General features: G+C 40.4%; 1 protein-coding gene across 1 annotated transcript; it reads left to right on the forward strand.

The window, feature by feature from the left end:
- Nucleotides 1-10,735: 10,735 nt before the first annotated feature.
- Nucleotides 10,736-19,014, forward strand: CIB3 (calcium and integrin binding family member 3). The gene is made up of 5 exons (XM_053468808.1): nucleotides 10,736-10,800; nucleotides 11,333-11,444; nucleotides 12,200-12,347; nucleotides 17,730-17,925; nucleotides 18,784-19,014. The coding sequence occupies exons 1-5, from the start codon at nucleotides 10,736-10,738 to the stop codon at nucleotides 18,803-18,805; spliced, it is 543 nt and encodes a 180-aa protein (XP_053324783.1). The 3' UTR covers nucleotides 18,806-19,014.
- The last annotated feature ends 930 nt before the right edge of the window (nucleotides 19,015-19,944 follow it).

A 19,944-nucleotide genomic window follows, 5' to 3' on the forward strand; every position in this document is an offset into this window, starting at 1 on the left:
ACCAAATACTCTAGGTACGCCCCTGAGCCAAAGTGAGGAAGATAGACAGATCTATAAGTTTAGGCAGAAAGAAGCAAAGCTATAAGTTATAAGAGCTGTCAAATCACACGCAGAAGAGAGAATTGCCCTGTCAGTAAAAAAGGGAGATAAAACATTTTGTAGATCTTGGTGGTCTTAGAGCTTGGTGGTGTACTAACAAAACCCTTAAAGTATTTATTTAACAAATCATTATTAACGGGGGTCATCCCAGAGGAGTGAAAATTAGCGAATGTTGTGCCCATTCACAAAAAAGGCAATAGGGAGGAGTCAGGCAACTACAGGCCAGTAAGTCTTGTATCTGGGGAAATTAATGGAATCTACTAAAAAGTCATATTCATAGGCATTTATCAAATTTGATAACACAACTTATGTGGATAATGAATTCCACATCTATGTTGTTCTCACTGTAAAGAACCTCCTTTGCTCCTTTGAAGGGAAAATGTATTTCTTCAAGTCTGCATGGGTGACCTCTTGTTCTTTGCATAGTCCTATTAATAAACATGTCACCAGAGAGTGTCTGGTATTGTGCTCTTATTTATTTGTATAACTATGGCATATCCCCAAAGTGTTTGGCGCAACAAAGTGTCAGGAAATGCAAGCAGGATGCTGGGTTATATAGGAAGGGGGCGTTAAGGGTCAGACCTTATCTAGAGTTTTGTGTACAGTTCTGGAGACATTTTGGAGTGAATAAAATGACTCAAAGTATGAATTGCTTGCTGGATAAAAGTAATCGTTTTGAGTACTATATTATCATACGTCCCTGTTTTAAGCGGGACACTTATGCCAACATAGTAGCAATAATAAGTGTCAAATCTAAACATAACCATAACAGTCAGTGATACATTTTGATTTCTGGACGTTCGTTTCAGGCAAAATTTGAAGTTCAGGGGGAGGTCCCTAACACCTTCTGGACTCACATTTCATTAAAAATTAAAAAAAGGTTCCCCCAGAGTAAGGTTGGTCAAAGAGGTCCAGCAGAAGTAACAAGACACTAGGCCTGGGCAGGCAGACACTGGCAGATGATAGGGACATGCAGCCCTGTGGACCAGGACTAGATTTCCCCAATATTACAGATTTTTTAAAAAAAGGTTCATCCAGAGTAAGGACTGTCAAAGAGATGCTGCAGCAGCAGTAGTAGTAGTAGTGCACTGGGCCTGGGAAAGCAGACACTGGCACATTTCCCCAATATTGTTTTATTTTTTTTATTTTTTAAAAAAAGTTCCTCCAGAGTAAGGACTGTCAAAGAGGTGCAGCAGGGGAAGTAGTAGTAGAGCACTGGTACTGGACAGGCAGACACTGGCACATCATAGGCACATGCAGCCCCGTGGAGCAAGACTAGATTTCCTCAATATTATAGATTTTTTTATAAAAAAAAAAAAACAAGGTTCCCCTAGAGTAAGGACAGTCAAAGAGGTGCAATAGATGTAGTAGAGTGGATTTTATCAGGTTGTTTGGGGGTTAATAGGCCACAGTTGGGGCATGCGCAATTCCGTTTTTCAACTTGGAATTTTGACATGTTGAAAACGCTGCCCCATGTCCTATTTGGGACATCTTTGAAGCTAGAAAATTCTATTTATTTCATTAAACCATATAAGTTTGAAAGCTAAACAATTCTGGGTATTTCAAATACTGGTAATTTAACCATTTCAAGTCACTTATTCTACAATCAGCAACATCTCCTGAGTACACTGATACCCCCATGCATGGGTTTGTCCGACTAAAAGGCCACATTTGTGATGTGTGTATTTTTCAAATTGGAATTTTGACATGTTGAAAATTCTGCCCACATTTCCTATTTGGGAGATCTTTGAAGCCGGTCCGCTCAATTTACCCCATCAAATCATATATTTTAACTAGACACCCCAGGGTATTTGAAATATTGGTATTTTAACTCTTTCCATGCACACATTTTACCACCAACCTTTATCAAAGTTTGCAGCAGTATTTTTTCCACACACATTCTATATTAGGTAAGAATTTACAGCTCCTGGTATATGCAACAGCCACACAATACCCCAATATGTGTTCAGCAACATCTCTTGAGTACAGTGATACCATTCATGCATGTGTTTCTTGGGTTTGGGGTCTAAAAGGCCACATTTGGGAAGTGTACTGTTTTCAAATTGGTATTTTGACATGTCTTCACCCTGACCCCATGTGTTATTTGAAGCCAGCCAATTCAATTTACCCCATTAAACCATATATGTTTGAAATCTAGACACCCCAGGGTGTTTCAAATGCTGGTATTTTAACCCTTTCCATACACTCATTTTACCACCAGCCTTTGTCAAACATTGGTGTGGTATTTTTTTAAACTAGATACCCTCATGGGGCACCAAGGGCATTAACATGCCCCAACCAGCTTATCAGTGCCACCCTAACCCTCAAACAGCTTGTTTTTGCCATCTTTGCTCCAGCATGTCAATGCCCCCAAACAGCTTATCTGCGCCATCTTTGCCCCAAACAGCTGGTCTGTGGCATTGTTTCCCTCAAACAGCTTCTCTGTGCCATCATTGCCCCCAAAAAACTGTGCCTTTCTTGCCCATTGTTACCTCCTTCCAAAACATTCTGGCACACATATGTTAACACACACATACACAAATTACAGACACTTACTCATACTCACTAACATACACCCCATCTCACCTTACTTACAAATACATGCTCACAAACACCTACACATCTATGCTCACACACAATTACCGTATTTGCTCGATTATAAGACGACCCTGAAAAAAAAAGAAAAAGCCTGAATATAAGACGACCCTTTAGGAAAAAAGTTTTACCAGTAAATGTTAATTCATCTAAACTATTTTTTTTTCAATAAAAGCTATGATTGAGAAAAATATTTTGGTTTTATTTCCTTCTATTTTCCAACCTGCCCCCCAGTTATGCACATCTGCCCCAGAAATGCCTTATACCCCCTATACGCCACTGTGCCCCATGATATGCCTTTTAACCCTCTAAATGCCGCTGTGCCCCATGATATGCCTTTTAACCCTATATGCCACTGTGCCCCATGATATGCCTTTTGACCCCCTATGTGCCACTCTGCCTCCAGAAATGCCTTATACCCCTAAATGCCACTCCGGGGTAGAAGTCATTTCAGGAGGCAAAGTGGCAGTAAGGGGGTTAAAAGGCATTTCATAGAGCACTCTGCCTACAAAAATGCCTTATGCCCCCCATTTAACACTCCCCCCCAACTTACCGATGCTTCTGACTCCTTGGCGTGGTGTCGGGGAAGCAGGTAGACATCTACGCGATTCGCGTACACAACTTCCGCTGCAGCCGGAAAGAAGGTGCGGTTAGCAGCGGGGGTTGTCTGCGTCAATCGCGCAGACCTTCCCCGGCTGTCAGTGAGAATTCCCTGCACCGGTGCGGGGAACTCTGATCTCTGACAGCCGGGGAAGGTCTGCGTGATGGACGCAGACAACCCCCGCTGCTAACCGCACCTTCTTTCCGGCTGCAGCGGAAGTTGTGTACGCGAATCGCGTAGACATCTACCCGCTGTCTGGACAACACACCGGGCAGACAGAACCACCGGTAAGTTGTGGGGGGGGCATAAGACACGAGGATCCAGGTCCCCTGCAACGCTGCGGGGGATCTGGATCTTAGTCGCATAGTCAGACCTATTTGAGGTCTGATTATAAGACGACCCCGATTATAAGATGAGGGGTATTTTTCAGAGAATTTGCTCTGAAAAATCCTCGTCTTATAATCGAGCAAATATGGTATATATATATATTAATATTGTTATTGATTTTTTGTATGGTTTTGGTGTGTTACTTACTTTTATTAAAAGTGTGGTTATTTTTTTTAAAAAGGGGGTCATTTTCGGTTTCGGTTTTCGACCAAGTGAATCCTCAATGCTGGGGCAAAGTGTGAGTGTAAGGCAAAGTGCTGGGGCAAAGTGTGAGTGCAGGGCAAAGTGTGAGTGTAGGGCAAAAAAAATCCTGGCTCCCAAATTTTTTAGCTGGCTCTTAGATTCAAATCAAATTTGTCAAGCCCTGGTTTAAGCATTGGGGACCAAGATGGCACAGGCAGGGTGTTTATGGGACAAAGATGGCACAGGTAGCGTGTTTATGGGACAAAGATGGCGTACGCTCGGCTGTTTGGGGACAATGTTGACTCATGCTGAACTGTCTGGGGACAAAAATGTCACGTCCTGTGTGTGTAATTTGGGTGCTGATTAGGTTCTATGTGGCCAATGTGGCCAGGACTGGCTTTGGGGTGTGCAATGTGTGAGCTATGCCTGTAATTTAGGGGGTTTTATCTATACCTTATCTTATACCATATCTATATGTGGATTGTAATTGATCTATACCTGCAAAGCTGGGTTTTCGCGTTATTCTGTTAATCTTTATATGGTATGCTATGTTTCCATACATTATTTATGTTTACCTGCAAATACAGGATTTGTATGTCTTCATTTGATCAATACCTGGAGTGCTGTTACCTTCTGTTGTTTATTTGATCTATACCTTCAGTGCTGAGTTTACATGTGATTTCTAGTTGATCTATGCCTGCAATGCTGGATGTGTATGTTCTGTTGATCTATGCATGCAATGCTATGTTTCTATACATTATTTATGTATACCTGCAAATACAGGGTTTTTATGTCTTATTCAGTTGCACATGCTGTTTCCATGTGTTGTTTATTTGATCTATACCTGAACTACAGGTAGTAAGTAAAAGAGAGGTGTGGATGAGGGGACAAAGGGACTCTGGGGATGATTACAGGACAGAGGACCTCTCAATATCACGGTGGCCAGTACTTGGTCTGGAGCAATAATCAGATTAGTTGGATTCTCCTCCTTAGCGCTCGAGAACTATCTACACAGGTCATCAGCCCAGACATAATTCTTCCCCAGCAGGGGGACAAGGCTGGGATCAGGAGCCAGGAGGGATGTCAGAGAAAGCCATGTCATGTACAGGTAATCAGTAACACAGGAGAATGCACTTGCAAACAAAAACCATACAAGAGCAAGTAGGAAATGGGCATAGCTGCTTAAATAGCCAGGAAGGGGTTGGCTGATAAGAATCAGGTGAGCAACTGTGGTAACAGAGGAGTAAAGGCGATTTGTTAAACATCTGCTGAGTCAGTCAGACACAAAGCAGTTCAGCCAAACTGTGTCAATTATTTTTATTAATTTTGTCAATTTTTATTAATCCATAATTTCACAAACATTTACCTGGGAACTTTTAGGCTCCAGCTACCAAGAGCCGTGGTGACATCAGCAGGATCACCCAGTGTAATGTTTCCCACTGACTTTGATGGGTGTTACCGATGACGTTGGTGGGTGGGACCTTAAGAGAGCTGTGCATAAACAAATGGCCACAATGAACCGATTAATGTAGGGGCTGATGGAGCTGCTGCTGCAGGCCCCTACCTGAAAATAGGTCCAGTCAGGGCTGGACTGACTGGGCCTATGCATGGCTGAATGAGGGAATTAATGCGTATCTGTGAAGAAGCATATGAATGAGTGAATTAATATTTGTGAATTAACTAATGAATTAATGAATATGTGTGTGATAGCATGGATGTGTAAGTGGGGGCATGGTACAGTGAGGCTGTTTGGGGGCCAAGATGCCACAGGGAGGCTGCAGGGGGCAATATGCAAGGTTCTGGGGGCATTAATTAACAAGGGGTGCTGGCTGGGACATCACATAAATAAATACTGAAGGGAGGCTGTCTGGTGGGATAAATATACAATGTGGGGCTGGCTGGGGGCATAAATACACAATGGGGGGCTCACTGGAGTGCACAAATACATGTGGGGGTGGCGGCATCAATACACAATGTGGCGCAGCTGGGACCATCACATAAACATACCTGGGAACTTCTGGGCTCCGGCTACCCGGAGCCTTCCTGGGTGGTCCCGTGACATCGGTGGACGGTCCCACTGATGTTGGTGGGCGGTCCCACTGACATCGGTGGGCGGTCCCACTGATGTAAATGGGAGTTCCCATTCCACAAAAGACATAAGCAGTGTGGAAAAAAATAAGAAACAATTATTGTTATCTTAGCCCGTCCGGATGCGGGTGTCAGTGTAGCAGAGCCTGTTTTGGTGTGTTTGTGCATTGGCGTGGCAGTGTAAGGACACTGGGTGCCGGATCAGGTAGGAGTCTTGATGTGCTCCACTTTAGCCTTAGTCCTTCTCTTGGGCGCCATCTATAGGTGTTCTGAGAACTAACAGGAAATAAACTTGGGGTGACAAGCTTGGTACACATGGATGTCCAGGTGTTAAGATTCTGTCTGTCAGCACCAGGCCCATGATGCTCCTAATCCGACCCCGGACACATGTAATATGTTATGTAACGTAGTTCATAACATAGTTCATAAGGTTGAAAAAAGACCAAAGTCCATCAAGTTCAACCTATATACATATTGTGTCCCTACTGTGTTGATCCAGAGGAAGGCAAAAAACCCTTATGAAGCAGATGCCAATTGCCCCATACCAGGGGGAAAATTCCTTCCCGACTCCAAATATGGCAATCAGAATAAATCCCTGGATCAACGTTCTGTCCCTATTAATCTACTATCCATAACTTGTAATATTATTGCTTTCAAGAAACACGTCCAGGCTCCTTTTGAACTCTTTTATTGAGTTTACCATTACCACTTCTTCTGGCAGAGAGTTCCATAATCTCACCGCTCTTACTGTAAAGAACCCCTGTCTGTGCTGGTGTAGAAACCTTCTTTCCTCCAGCCATAGAGGATATCCCCTTGGTATAGATACAGTCCTAGGTATAAATAGGTCCTGGGAGTGATCTCTGTACTGACCCCTGATATATATTTATACATAGTTATTAAGTCCCCCCTAAACCGTCTTTTTTCCAAACTAAATAACCCTAATTCTGATAATCTTTCTGGGTACTGTAGTCCTCCCATTCCCCTTATTACTCTGGTTGTCCGTCTTTGAACCCTCTCCAGCTCCACTATATCTTTCTTGTACACTGGTGCCCAGTACTGTACACAGTATTCCATGTGTGGTCTGACTAGTGACTTGTACAGTGGTAGAATTATTTCCTTGTCCTGGGCATCTATGCCCCTTTTGATGCACCCCATGATTTTATTTGCCTTAGCAGCAGCTGCCTGACACTGGTCGCTACAGGTAAATTTACTGTTAACTAAAACTCCTAAGTCCTTTTCCATGTCAGTCGTCCCCAGTGTTTTCCCATTTAATACATATTCCCAGCCTGGATTTTTCTTCCTCATGTGCATAACCTTACATTTATCTGTGTTGAACCTCATCTGCCACATCCCAGCCCAAGCCTCCAACCTATGCAGATCCATTTGTAATCGTGCACTGTCCTCTATTGTGTTAACCACGTTACAGAGCTTAGTATCGTCTGCAAAGATTGATACTTTACTATACAATCCCTCTACAAGGTCATTAATAAATATATTAAAAAGAATAGGACCCAAAACTGACCCCTGTGGTACCCCACTAGTAACAGTCATCCACTCAGAGTATGTACCATTAATAACCACCCTCTGTTTCCTATCACTGAGCCAGTTACTTACCCACATACATACATTCTCCCCCAGCCCAAGCATTCTCATTTTATGTACCAGCCTTTTATGTGGCACCGTATCAAATGCTTTGGAAAAATTAAGATATACGACATCCAGCGATTCACCCCGATCCAGTCTTGAGCTCACCTCCTCATAAAAGCTGATCAGGTTAGTTTGACAGGACCGATCCCTTGTAAACCCATGCTGATATGGAGTCATACATTTATTTTCATTGAGATACTCCAAAATAGCATCTCTTAGGAAACCCTCAAACAGTTTACACAAAACAGAAGTTAAACTAACAGGCCTATAATTCCCCGGGTCACTTTTTGTCATTGTTATTCATTTGGTGTTGTATTTACCTATAAAATGTAAAACCATTGAATTCAAAAAGAATGTAGTTTCTTTTTCACACGACTGTATATCCTCATTTTCTTGCTTATTATGATATTAAAATGTAAACACGTGTGCCAAAGATCTATGCAAGGGTCACTATTAAATTTGATTTTGATTGATTTATCTCCAACATTTAATCCAGCTCATTATTCAGCTTTTCTTGGTCGCCCTATTAACCGTCTCACCCCTCTACAATGCACCATGAATGCTGTTGCCAGACTTATCTTCATCTCCCATCGCTTTATTAACGTCTCTCCCCTCTGTCAGTCTCTTCACTGGCTGCCTGTGCGCTTCAGGATTCATTTCAAAATCCTGACTCTTACTTTCAAAGCCCTTCACAGTGGTTCCCCTTCCTACATCACCTCACTCACAACTAAATACTGCCCCTATCCTCTGGAATGCCCTCCCCCGGCATATCCGTCTCTCCTCCTGCCTTCGGTCCTTCAAAAAATCCCTCAAAACATACTTCTTTAAGGACGCTTATAATATTGAACATTAACACCCCCCATATTCCTTTAGCTCACCTCTCCTAGTCCCTATTCTGGAATACTTACACTAGTGTGGCTGGTCCTTACAATGTAATTTTTACATTTTACCTATTGTTTAATATACCCTAAATCCCTCTAGATTGTAAACTCGTTTGAGCTCCTCACCTGTTGTCTCTGTAAGTCAATTTGTTATGTTACATACTACTTGTTATGTCCTGTCTACCCATTGTACAGAGCTATGGAATTTGATGGCGCTATATAAACAATAAAAATAAGTGCTCTGAAAAATACCCCTTGTCTTATATTTAAGGTCACCTCATAATCAGACCTCATATAGATGTCTAGATCCTCCTCTCTGGCACCCAGTGAACGTCTGCGCTGTTCCACTGCTGCCGGGAAGACATAACCTTTCGGTGCTTTACCATAGAAGCCCCGGCGGAAGTAACGGCCAGCAGCAGTGGAGGTTGTCTACACGCATCCCGCAGACGTTCACCGGCTGCAAGAGAGGAGGATCCCCCGCAGCGCTGCAGGGGACCTGGATCCTCCTCTCTGACACTTCTGCCGGGGCTTCTATGATGGAGCACCGGCGTGACCTTCCAGTGCTCAGTCATGGAAGCCCCGGTGGAAGTCCCAGGTAGCAGGGGAAGTTGTCTACGTACATCGTGCAGATATCCACCAGCTGCCGCCACTTGACACCAGGGAGTCAAGTCTAGGGATGCATCGGTAATTCGGGGGGTGGGGCATATAGGGGGTATAAGGCGTATCAGGGGGCAGATTGGCAAAATAGGGGAGAATAAGATATTTCTGGGGCAGAGTGGTAAATAGGGGGGGTATAAGGCATATCTGGGGGCAGAGTCGCATATAGGGCGGCAGAGTGGCATAAGGGAGGGCAAAGTGGCATATCAGGGAGGCAGAGTGGCATATAGGGGTTTATAAGGCATATCTGATGGGCAGAATTAATAAATATGAAAAAATTGTTTACATTTGAATTAATATTTACTAGTAAAACTTCTATCACATAGGGTAGTCTTATATTCAAGCTTTTTCTTCTTTTTCTAAATTAATATTCAAATTTTGTGGGGTCATCTTATCGAGCAAATATATTGCCTGGCTGTGAGGAGTAAATTGTGGCAGCATTGAGATTTTCCTTCCAAGAACCTTAACTAGAAGTAAATTGGATATAGTGGTAGTTTTTTCCTATATTAGCGAATAAACTAAAATAAAGAAAAACCATACACATGTAAAATGCATCCACTGCTAAATATGCTTTTTTCTTCTAAGAGGTTGCTCTGCAGCCATGGTTTTTAAGGCATGGATTATATGAAACATTATACTCTGTTAAATAGCCACACATGGTAGATATGGATGAAAGTTGACTCCGGATCACTGAGGTCAGTCTTCGGGCACTAGTAGCATCCCTTTGTTGTAGCACAAAGCAACATCTTGTCCTGTAGAAGCAAACTCACGAAGGCCAGAATGACACTGGTAAAACAAACAGGCGCTTGCCACCATTTTCTGTTGTACATTTAGTTTTTAAAAGTTATTAACACTTCAAACTCTATGTTCAGTATTTTTTAGAATCAATACAGATCAAGGCTACATGCTATATATTAAATGTATTTTGTGGATTAAACATTTTTACATTTTTTTTATCTATTTGTAAATCATGTCGTGAAAACGAAAGTTAATTAAAACTTCATAATAGTGTGTATACCTTTAATCTAGAATATTTACCGGTATATCATCTTAATATGAGTTAAATATTTTTTTTATAATGGTTGGTTTTAGTAGTGAACATTATTAGTATTTGCTGGGTATACATTGATTTCTAACTTTGCTGTGTGTATATATATATATATATATATATATATACATGTATGTATGTGTATATACTATAAATGTATGCATATAATTTAACACGTGGCCCGATGGGATTCCTTATTTTAGTATTATATATTATATGTATGTAACTATTATTACCATGAAGGGCAAGCATATAGTACTGTTATATTGGTGGGTTTAAACCCCTTGATGATAATTGACATTCCAGGCATGTCACAGAATTACACATGCCTAGCATGTCATGAGGTTAAGTAGGTCGAGAAAGCGAATTGCATTCTTCTCCCAAATGGTGTTGCTGTAATGCCTCAATGTCGAGACATTCAGCAACACCGAAAAGTACAGCAAGGGTCCTCTCCCAAGAGCATCAACATGCTCCATATTAAATATGCTTTAACATAAGTTAGGAGGCGATCAATGATCCTTTAAACGTAGCTTAAACATTGTTGGTGAAATGCGTATTGATGCATTCAGCGACACTGAAAACAACAGGGCGCACTCTGACCGCACCAGAGAACGGTAATGCAATGCTTCACTGGGTGTTCATCTGTGACTGTTAAATTTCAGTAGTGAAGTCTCAATGTAGATGGTTATATAATTATTCTCCCATCAGACCTTTTCAGCCTGTATGTTCACAATAACATTACATACAGTCTTTATCCATTATTCCTGGCTTTATTTTTTCATGTCTTTCTTAAAGGGCCACTATATTTTAAACATAGTGTTGGCTATATCCAACAACTGATCATGTGACCTGTACCCATTTCCTCTTAACATAATATTACAGCTCAATAATGATCTCTATTTCTGCAAACCTTTTACATGTGGGTTTATTGGGGGATTGCTAGACAACATTCCTGTTGAGATATTTCATATAAGAACCTATTGCAGGACAAATCCCAAGAAGCCTTGGCTAAATATTTCCATGGCTCCTAAAAAGCCAATTTATGTTCATGTCTTCTAAATTATTAGTCAATAACATTTGTTGTAGAGAATGTTATTTCAAATAAAGAAACATAAACATAAACTATTGAATCTTCCCAAATTGAAGGCTTTTCCACAGATATCGTGACCTGGCACCACAGCTTGTTCCAGATGACTACACCAATAAACCAGATGTGAGGATTCCCTATGAGCTGATTGGAAGCATGCCAGAACTCAAGGTGAAGCAATAGCCACAAAGGTTGCCAGATGTCACTATGATCCTCTGCTTGTTTAATTATTCATTGTGTGCTAATTGGCAGGACTCAGGAAGATAATTGAAGGCTAACATAATACACACTAATGTCAAAAGTCTTTCTTTAAGTCACTGTATCTTCTGTTACTTGTTTTGCACTTATCTGCACCTTCTCTCACCTATTGCTCTTACAGTGAACCCAGTATCACATGGGTTATTTCCTCAGGATTCATGGCAGCAAATAAAGAATGCACATTTATGAATAGAATAGAATGTTTGTATGGTATAATATAATTGGAAGTATGTAAGATAAGTTAAAAACATGAAATATTGTATGTATGAAAAAAGAAGGGTTGCTTGGTGAGGTCTGTCTCTCAATGTTACATAATGCAAGGTTCCCCACTTGCTCACACCTAATGTCTGATCCGCACATAGACATTGAAGTCAGTCTTTTGCAATACTTGCTTGGTTGTCCTTAAGGTATGTGGTTAGCAACGTGGTGTGACCCTACTAAAATTAGTACTGCACACTACCTCTAGATGGACAATACACAAGAGGTTAGCTTCTTGTACCCTTATTTTCATATAATATATGCATTATTATATTACGAATTATGTATCATCATTTGCATCAACTTCCGCTTGTTGTAACATACCAGACTAGTGGTTCATTTATGGTTGTAAAAACGTTTTAGTGAACCATAGCATGATATAAACATAACATAACTGACTTGTTCTGCAGGATAATCCTTTCCGCCAGCGAATTGCAGAAGTTTTCTCAGAAGATGGGGAAGGAAATATGACATTGGATGATTTCTTAGATATGTTTTCAGTGCTTAGTGAAATGGCTCCCAGGGACCTAAAAGCTTATTATGCTTTTAAAATATATGGTAAGAGATTCATTTTTATTTGTATTTGTATACAATTGTATATACCGGAGGCAGATAATGTATTGCATTTTTAAAAATAAAGATCATAAGGTTATGATAATGTAAAAATAAAAGAATACTAAAACATACATAAACATAATAATTTCTTGTCTTAAAAACTTTTGTCATTTTAATCAATTTTGCATACCTGTGTAATTTTACATACCTATATAATAAATTTTACATAGTCCAGCTAATATAATTTCTCTTTTCCAGCCATTGATAATGTACCTCCCAAGAGTTCACCTTTAGGAGGGACAGCCCTCTTTGGGACTAAAATCCCTCTTCCATTCGTTTCGTAAAGTGATAACAATACCAGATAATAATTAGAATGCATACTAGGCAGACATTTCTTTTAACCTTATGGCCTATTTTAGTTAATGCAGTTGCACATTATGTGAATCCATTTTGCAGTGCTGCAGAATATGTTGGTGTTATATAAATCAAGAAATAATAATTTATTGTAAAAGTACATGTTTTCTGAATAAAATATAATGCATATATATTCTACAGATGGATAGATATACAGTACATTAGCAAACACTATATATATATATATATATATATATATATATACACTCCTATAAATATACACTCACTGGCCATTTTATCAGGTACACCTGTTCAATTGCTTGTTAACACAAATAGGTAATCAGCCAATCACATGGCAGCAACTCAGTGCATTTAGGCATGTAGATGTGGTCAAGACAACTTGCTGAAGTTTAAACCGCGCATCAGAATGGGGAAGAAATTGGATTTAAGTGACTTTGAACGTGGCATGTTGGTGCCAGATGGGCTGGTCTGAGTATTTCAGAAACTGCTGATCTACTGGGATTTTCATACACAGCCATATCTAGGGTTTATATAGAATGGTCTGAAAAAGAGAAAATACCCAGTGAGCGGCAGTTGTGTGGACGAAAATGCCTTGTTGATGTCAAAGGTCAGAGGAGAAGGGGCAGACTGATGATAGAAAGGCAACAGTAACCCAAATAACCACTCGTTACAACCAGGGTACGCAGAATACCATCTCTGAACGCACAACACGTCGAACTTTGAAACAGATGGGCTACAGCAGCAAAAGATGACACCAAGTGCCACTCCTGTCAGAAAAGAATAGGGAACAGAGGCTACAATTCGCACAGGCTCACCAAAATTGGACAATGGAAGACTGGAAGAAAGTTGCCTGGTCTGATGAGTCTCGATTCCAGCTGCGACATTCAGATGACAGGGTCGGACTTTGGTGTAAACAACATGGATCCATCTTGCCTTGAATCAACGGTTCAGGCTGGTGGTGGTTGTGTAATGGTATGGGGGACATTTTCTTGGCACACTTTGGGCCCCTTAGTACCAATTGAGCATTGTTTAAATGCAACAGCCTACCTGAGTATTGTTTCTGACCATGTCCATCCCTTTATGACCACAGTTTACCCATCTTCTGATGGCTACTTCCAGCAGGATAATGCACCATGTCACAAACCTCACATCATCTCAAACTGGTTTCTTGAGCATGACAAAGAGTTCACTGTACTCCAAAGGCCTTCACAGTCAACAGGAGATTTCCATCATTGATGTGTAGCCGACAAATCTGCAGCGACTGTGTGATGCCATCATGTCCATATGGACCAAAATCTCTCAGGAATGTTTCCAGCACCTTGTACAAAGTATGCCATGAAGAATGAATGCAGTTATGAAGGCAAAAGGGGGTCCAACCCGGTACTAGCAAGGTGTACCTAATAAAGTGACCAGTGAGTGTATATATATATACGCGGAGCACCCATAACATTATGACCAGCTGCCTAATATTGAGTAGATCCCCCTTTTGCTGCCAAAACAGCCCTGTCTTGTCAAGGCACTAGACCTCTGAAGGTGTGCTGTGGTATCTGGGGAAAAGATGTTAGCAGCTGGTCCTTTAAGTCCTGTAAATGGCAAGTTGACTTTGACTGGGCCATTGCAACAGCTTGATTCTTTTTCAGCAATTCTGTTGCTGGTATCTAGATTTGCTGGTATGCTTGGGATCATTGTCCTGTTGTATGACCCAATTTTGGCCAAGCTTTAGCTTTTAGACAGATGGTCTTACATTTGACTCTAGAATCCTTTGGTATGTAGAGGAGTTCATGGTTGACTCAATGATTGTAATGTTCCTGTGACGGCAAAACAAGACCAAATCATCACCCCTGACATGCAAAATGTTTATGTTAAAGGGTTAACAAGGTATCTTGCTTAAAGAAGCAAAAATTAATTTTTCATAAGCCATATCCTGCCATAAATGCTATCTTGAGTCCTGGCCAGACCCTATAATAGAATCAGTGGGGCAGGAACAGCACAGAAGAAGGGCATCTTCAAAGGAAACCAGATGTACTGTCCCGGGTGCCATAAACTCTTACAGGGGACCAGGCACTGGGGTCACATGGGGGGTAATCTGGGATTAAAATTAAAAATGTCCTATTCTGAAAAGGGACCATAAAATCAAGAAATTCCCACAGATTATTTTACTTTTGTTTTATGTTTTTGTGTTTTTTTCCCTATTTATTTTTAAACTGTTTTGCATGTATTATGATTTTTGTGAAGCACTGTGACTAGTTTTGTCAAATTAAATATAAATTAATCAGTTCTGTCTTTGTGCTCTAAATTTGAACTCCTAGCTTCCGGGGATAGCCGTAGTTATCACATTACAATTTCTTATCATTTGGAAGTGCTATTTTTTAACTAAATTGAGTTATTATATAGTTTGAGCAGTTTAGGGGGTTACCGAAGCCTCCCTAGGTATTTTCAAAACCTTAAATAGAACTTGGTGGTGGCAGCAAATAAAGTTTGGGAGTCATGAAGTGAACAGGTTTGGGGTTTAGCTGTAGCTGCTCTGGGGCCTGTGGAGAGAGCAGCAAGTGAGCCATAGACAAATAAGCGGTTTCATGGGTCACCTGGGGAGGCTGTAGGGGTCTGCCACCAATTGCCCCAACAGCAAGCAGAGCAGTATGAAGCTGCAATGGAATAGATTGCTTGTGGGCAAAGCTGCTGTCGATAAAGAGACCCACTGCCCCAGAGTGCCTCTGTAATGATGGAAATCTTGCCCCAAGAGAGCCCCACCAAGACTAGCAATTTATCCTAATGGATAGCTGGGGACACCGAGGTCTGTGCCCCATGGGTATTCAGGTATCTGTGGGGCTAGTTCGCAGCAGGTGCAATTTCCTGCAATACATCAACACCAATGACATTTCCTTGAGCTGGAGATTTATATTGAGAACCATGGCATCAAAACCTATTTCAAACAGGTAGATGTCAAAGGCTACATCACTCTGAACAGCTGCCTTTATTCACCTTGGCTCTTGAACATGCCCATTGCACGAACATTAAAGAATTCCAATCCCAAGCACAACATCTGAAGTCTAGGTTCATAGAAAAGGGCTATGCCAACCACCTCCTGGAAAAATAAATTAGCAATGTCCAAGATGAAGATAGAGCATCTTTACTAACCTACAAAAACAAAGCATCATCCCCATCCCATCTTTCCGCTTTGTTTGATTTTAACACCAACAAGTAAGAAGGGTGATCTCTCAGCACTCTGCTACAAGACCCCATTTTGAGACCATTACTTCCGCTCATACCCAGAATCACCTTTAGGTAGAAAACTGACCTCTGACCACAATAGTTTGAAGAAAACCACTAAAAAGGATAATTTCCTATTATTTTGCACGTGCAGCTTACAATATGTAGGGCAAACAACCAGAGAACTAAGGATCAGAGTGGGTGAGCATATTGGCAATATCAGAAGGGCCTATCTCAAGCACAGTCTATCCAAACACTTCCTGAACATTACAATAAGAATCCCAAACATCTATATTTTAAGCGTATTTGTAAGGTCACAAACAATTGGAGAGGAGGAGACCATACAAAATCACTAAGACAGAAAGAAATGTCTTGTTTTTTTTTGAGCCAAAAACATTCGCACCCCAAGGGTTAAATAAGGACTTTGAGTGGCACCATTTATATGAAGACAACCCCACCCTCTCCATTGCATCTCCCCTCTTTTTCCCTTCCCCCACTCTATTATACTCTGATGTGGTTTGGGGGCTTCACTAGCATTCTACCCCTCCATGGCTTTTGGGCCTCTGTTAGAAACAAAATATCTGTTGCCTGTTTTAATTTATCTACATTAAATGTAATGTTATTTTGTAAACATATGTCTATTTTTGAATGATCAACACCTCAACATAATTTTATTTGATTCCTCCTGACTTATATCTTTCTACCAGCTCACATAAGCATACAGACCAGGACTGTAGGAAGGGTGAGGCGAGAGAGGCACTCGCCTCGGGCGCAGCTGCAAGGGGGCGCACAGCCGCCCGATCAGCAGCTGCAGCCTGCAGGTGTGGTTGGGGAGATCACGGATCCCCTTGACCAGCCCAACATTAAGGTAGAACGTGTGCTCCCTCTCACTGTGCATTACAAAATGCATTTTTAAAAACTATATAAAGACCCGCAAAAACTGCTGCTTTTGGGTCCACATACTGCTATACAATACATCATACCTCAGCTGCATGTGTATTCTCATGTAAAGAAGACTGGAAGTGTGAGGACCTGGGGAGCTCTCCTTTTACCATCAACTATCTTCCCCTCTCTGGTCTCACTGCTATCATCAGAACCTCTTGTAGGATCTACACATAAGCTCAACATTCCCTGCAGCTGAAGCCCTCGTCAGGTAAAACCTTCAGTGGACTTTTTGGAAAATTCAGATAAGGAAGCAGAGGCATGAATGACACATGCAGGGTGTCATTAAGGACATTGTGGGCATAGTGGGTCAACTATATGCGACATGTGGCCAACATGAATAACAAAATGAGCCGAACCTCTTTCAAGGATGGCAGATAAGTGTTTGAGACAAACACTCCATTTTTCAGTACATTTTCTTTCATTTAAATTGGCCTCCATTGTACTTTTATTTTGTATTTTTTTTATTTGTTAAATACTGGTCCACAGTGCCGTGAATACATATTTATATAGGCCAGTTTAGATTTAATGGGTGATGGACTGAAATGTGTGGCAATTTGGCAAATATATCACTTTACAGTCACTCGGCTATATAGCAAAGCCCATTAAATGTAATTATTCTTTATGTGTTTCTATGGCCATGTTTTTTAGCAGCTCGGTCTGGATTTAGCAGAAGCATTGATGCATCATTGAATAGAAAACTGTAGAGTTTTCAGTCATGCAATATTTTTTTTCATTTAACAGAGCTCATTGAATCAAGGTCATAATGTCAGTCGTTTCCATAGAATAATACATTTTATACAAATCAATTACAAGATTTCAACTTTGAATTTCTTTACATACATATTTTTTTTTCAGATTTCAATAATGATGATTACATATGTAAATCAGATTTAGAGAAGACACTAAACAAACTTACTCGGAACGAGCTAACACAAGAAGAAGTGTGTCTAGTTTGTGACAAGGTGATTGATGAGGCTGATGTAGACAATGATGGAAAACTGTCATTGGAAGACTTCCAGCACATGATTGTCAGAGCTCCAGATTTTCTCAGGTGATTACAATCAAATTACATAGCTATTAAAAGGACTGTATCCTGAGATCAGTGGTGTTTCGGGTGGTGGTTTGTGTTTGAGGACTACTTTTAACGTGCATCTTACACCATTGATAGCTCATGGGCCATCTTGTACCACAAAGTACACTAGCAACTGCAATCACAGCACACACACTTGACACAACTCAGCAGAAGCCACACCACCATTGTTCCCGAACGTGGCCAGTATTATTATTGTAACATCCTGAGGACGTCTTTTGGGGCCCTATTTTAACTACCACTGGCCCAGCAGGGAGGTCTTTTTGGTATAGGGTAAATGTTATACATAGGTGTCAATATATACAAAAGATACAAATAAACAGAAATATTGGGGCAAAAAATTACTGGAATAGACAAACTGAGTGTAGTACAACTGGGTATGTAGGAGATGTGGGAAAGAAAAATGTAATTGCCATGTTCTTGTCATGTCACACGAAAGTAGATTGTTTAAAAGTTTTTCATGTGATTTAAAAATGTTTGTTCCTTCAGAATTTTTCCAGACCAGCAATAAGCCAGTAGGGGGGTTATCCAAGAGAGCAAGGTCTAGATAGACCCTCTGTTAACTCTTTTCATATCTTACAACAGCTTCATCTACTATGTACCAGTGGGGAAATGTCTCCTCCGGTATAAAACACCTAGGACTTACTATTATGTCCTTGTGGTCATTTGGGCTACCTAATATATAATTGTGCATCCTAAGGTCTGATACAGGTTAACATACTAGAAAAAGCACATACTATTTTATCCAACCACCTTTAAAGCATGTAGTCACTAATTAAAATGTGTCACTGACCTTTTTTTTCTCCTTTTATGAAACAGCACTTTCCATATCCGGATTTAACCATTTCTTGTCTAAAGAGCTTCATCTGGGGTATCGCATTATCCAAGTAAATCAAAGTTTCAGCAGAATGCACATAACCTGTGACCATGCAACAAAACCCATTTGTTTGTGTATATTGTACAATATGACTACGATTTATTCCAATAGATTTTCTTTCATATTACTTTGTGACGTTATTCCTGAAATAAATATTCCATAGAGTAAAATGATAGCATGACTTCTTATGCCTAGAGTGATTTTATTACATATAACCAGAATGTAGTAGGATACATTTTCGTAAGAGAAATGAACCATGCTTAAGTAAAACAATTTCACCACAGGAACTCAGGTGCTTAGCTATGCCAGGAAGGGCCAGCTCCCCAGTAAATCAAAATAGAAAAAGGCTCCAGGCACTCAAGAACTTGATAAAGACCTCATTGTGAGGTCGAAACGTTGTTGTCCTTCTCCTTCAATAAACCTGCCTGAGTGGAACCCTTGAGTGCCTGGAGCCTTTTTCTATTTTAAGTAAAACAATTTGACATCAACTAGAGTTGTACCTTGCACAAAAAAGAACCCTAAATATATCATATTAATAGTGGTACAGGTAGGCTTAGTGGTTATTTTACAACATTGATTTCTTACAGTCATTGCTGTTTTTGTGAGGGTCACTGTTGTAGGCCTGGCCAAGGACACTTGGCATAAGCCATGCAGGACATTCTTCTCTGTGTCTTGTGCCAGTAGAGCACTGGGATATCACAACACTCTACATGAGTACTATGGAAACTACCCTCAGCAATACAACTGGGCTGGTCTCAAGGGGCGTCTTTAATCTCACAATACACTATTGCTTACAGTTTGTTATATATACAAATATGGTTATATTTTAAAATATATTAAAATATCTGGCAAATAGGATATAGGTAATGAAATGTATCTTTATTATTGACAACAGCTGTGGAGACGATATCTGTGAAATGTATAAAGACATTTACATAGACATTACAATCAACATATATATTATAATATATTATACATTACAGTCTACAGACATTAAACTCTGTACCAAGTGTCCATAATTATTTTTGATCACAACTTAGATTGGTGTATATATATATATATATATATATATATATATTAAATGTTGGTTTCCCCCATCTTTT

Source organism: Spea bombifrons, chromosome 1, assembly GCF_027358695.1.
Source record: "Spea bombifrons isolate aSpeBom1 chromosome 1, aSpeBom1.2.pri, whole genome shotgun sequence".
NCBI lineage: Eukaryota > Metazoa > Chordata > Amphibia > Anura > Pelobatidae > Spea > Spea bombifrons.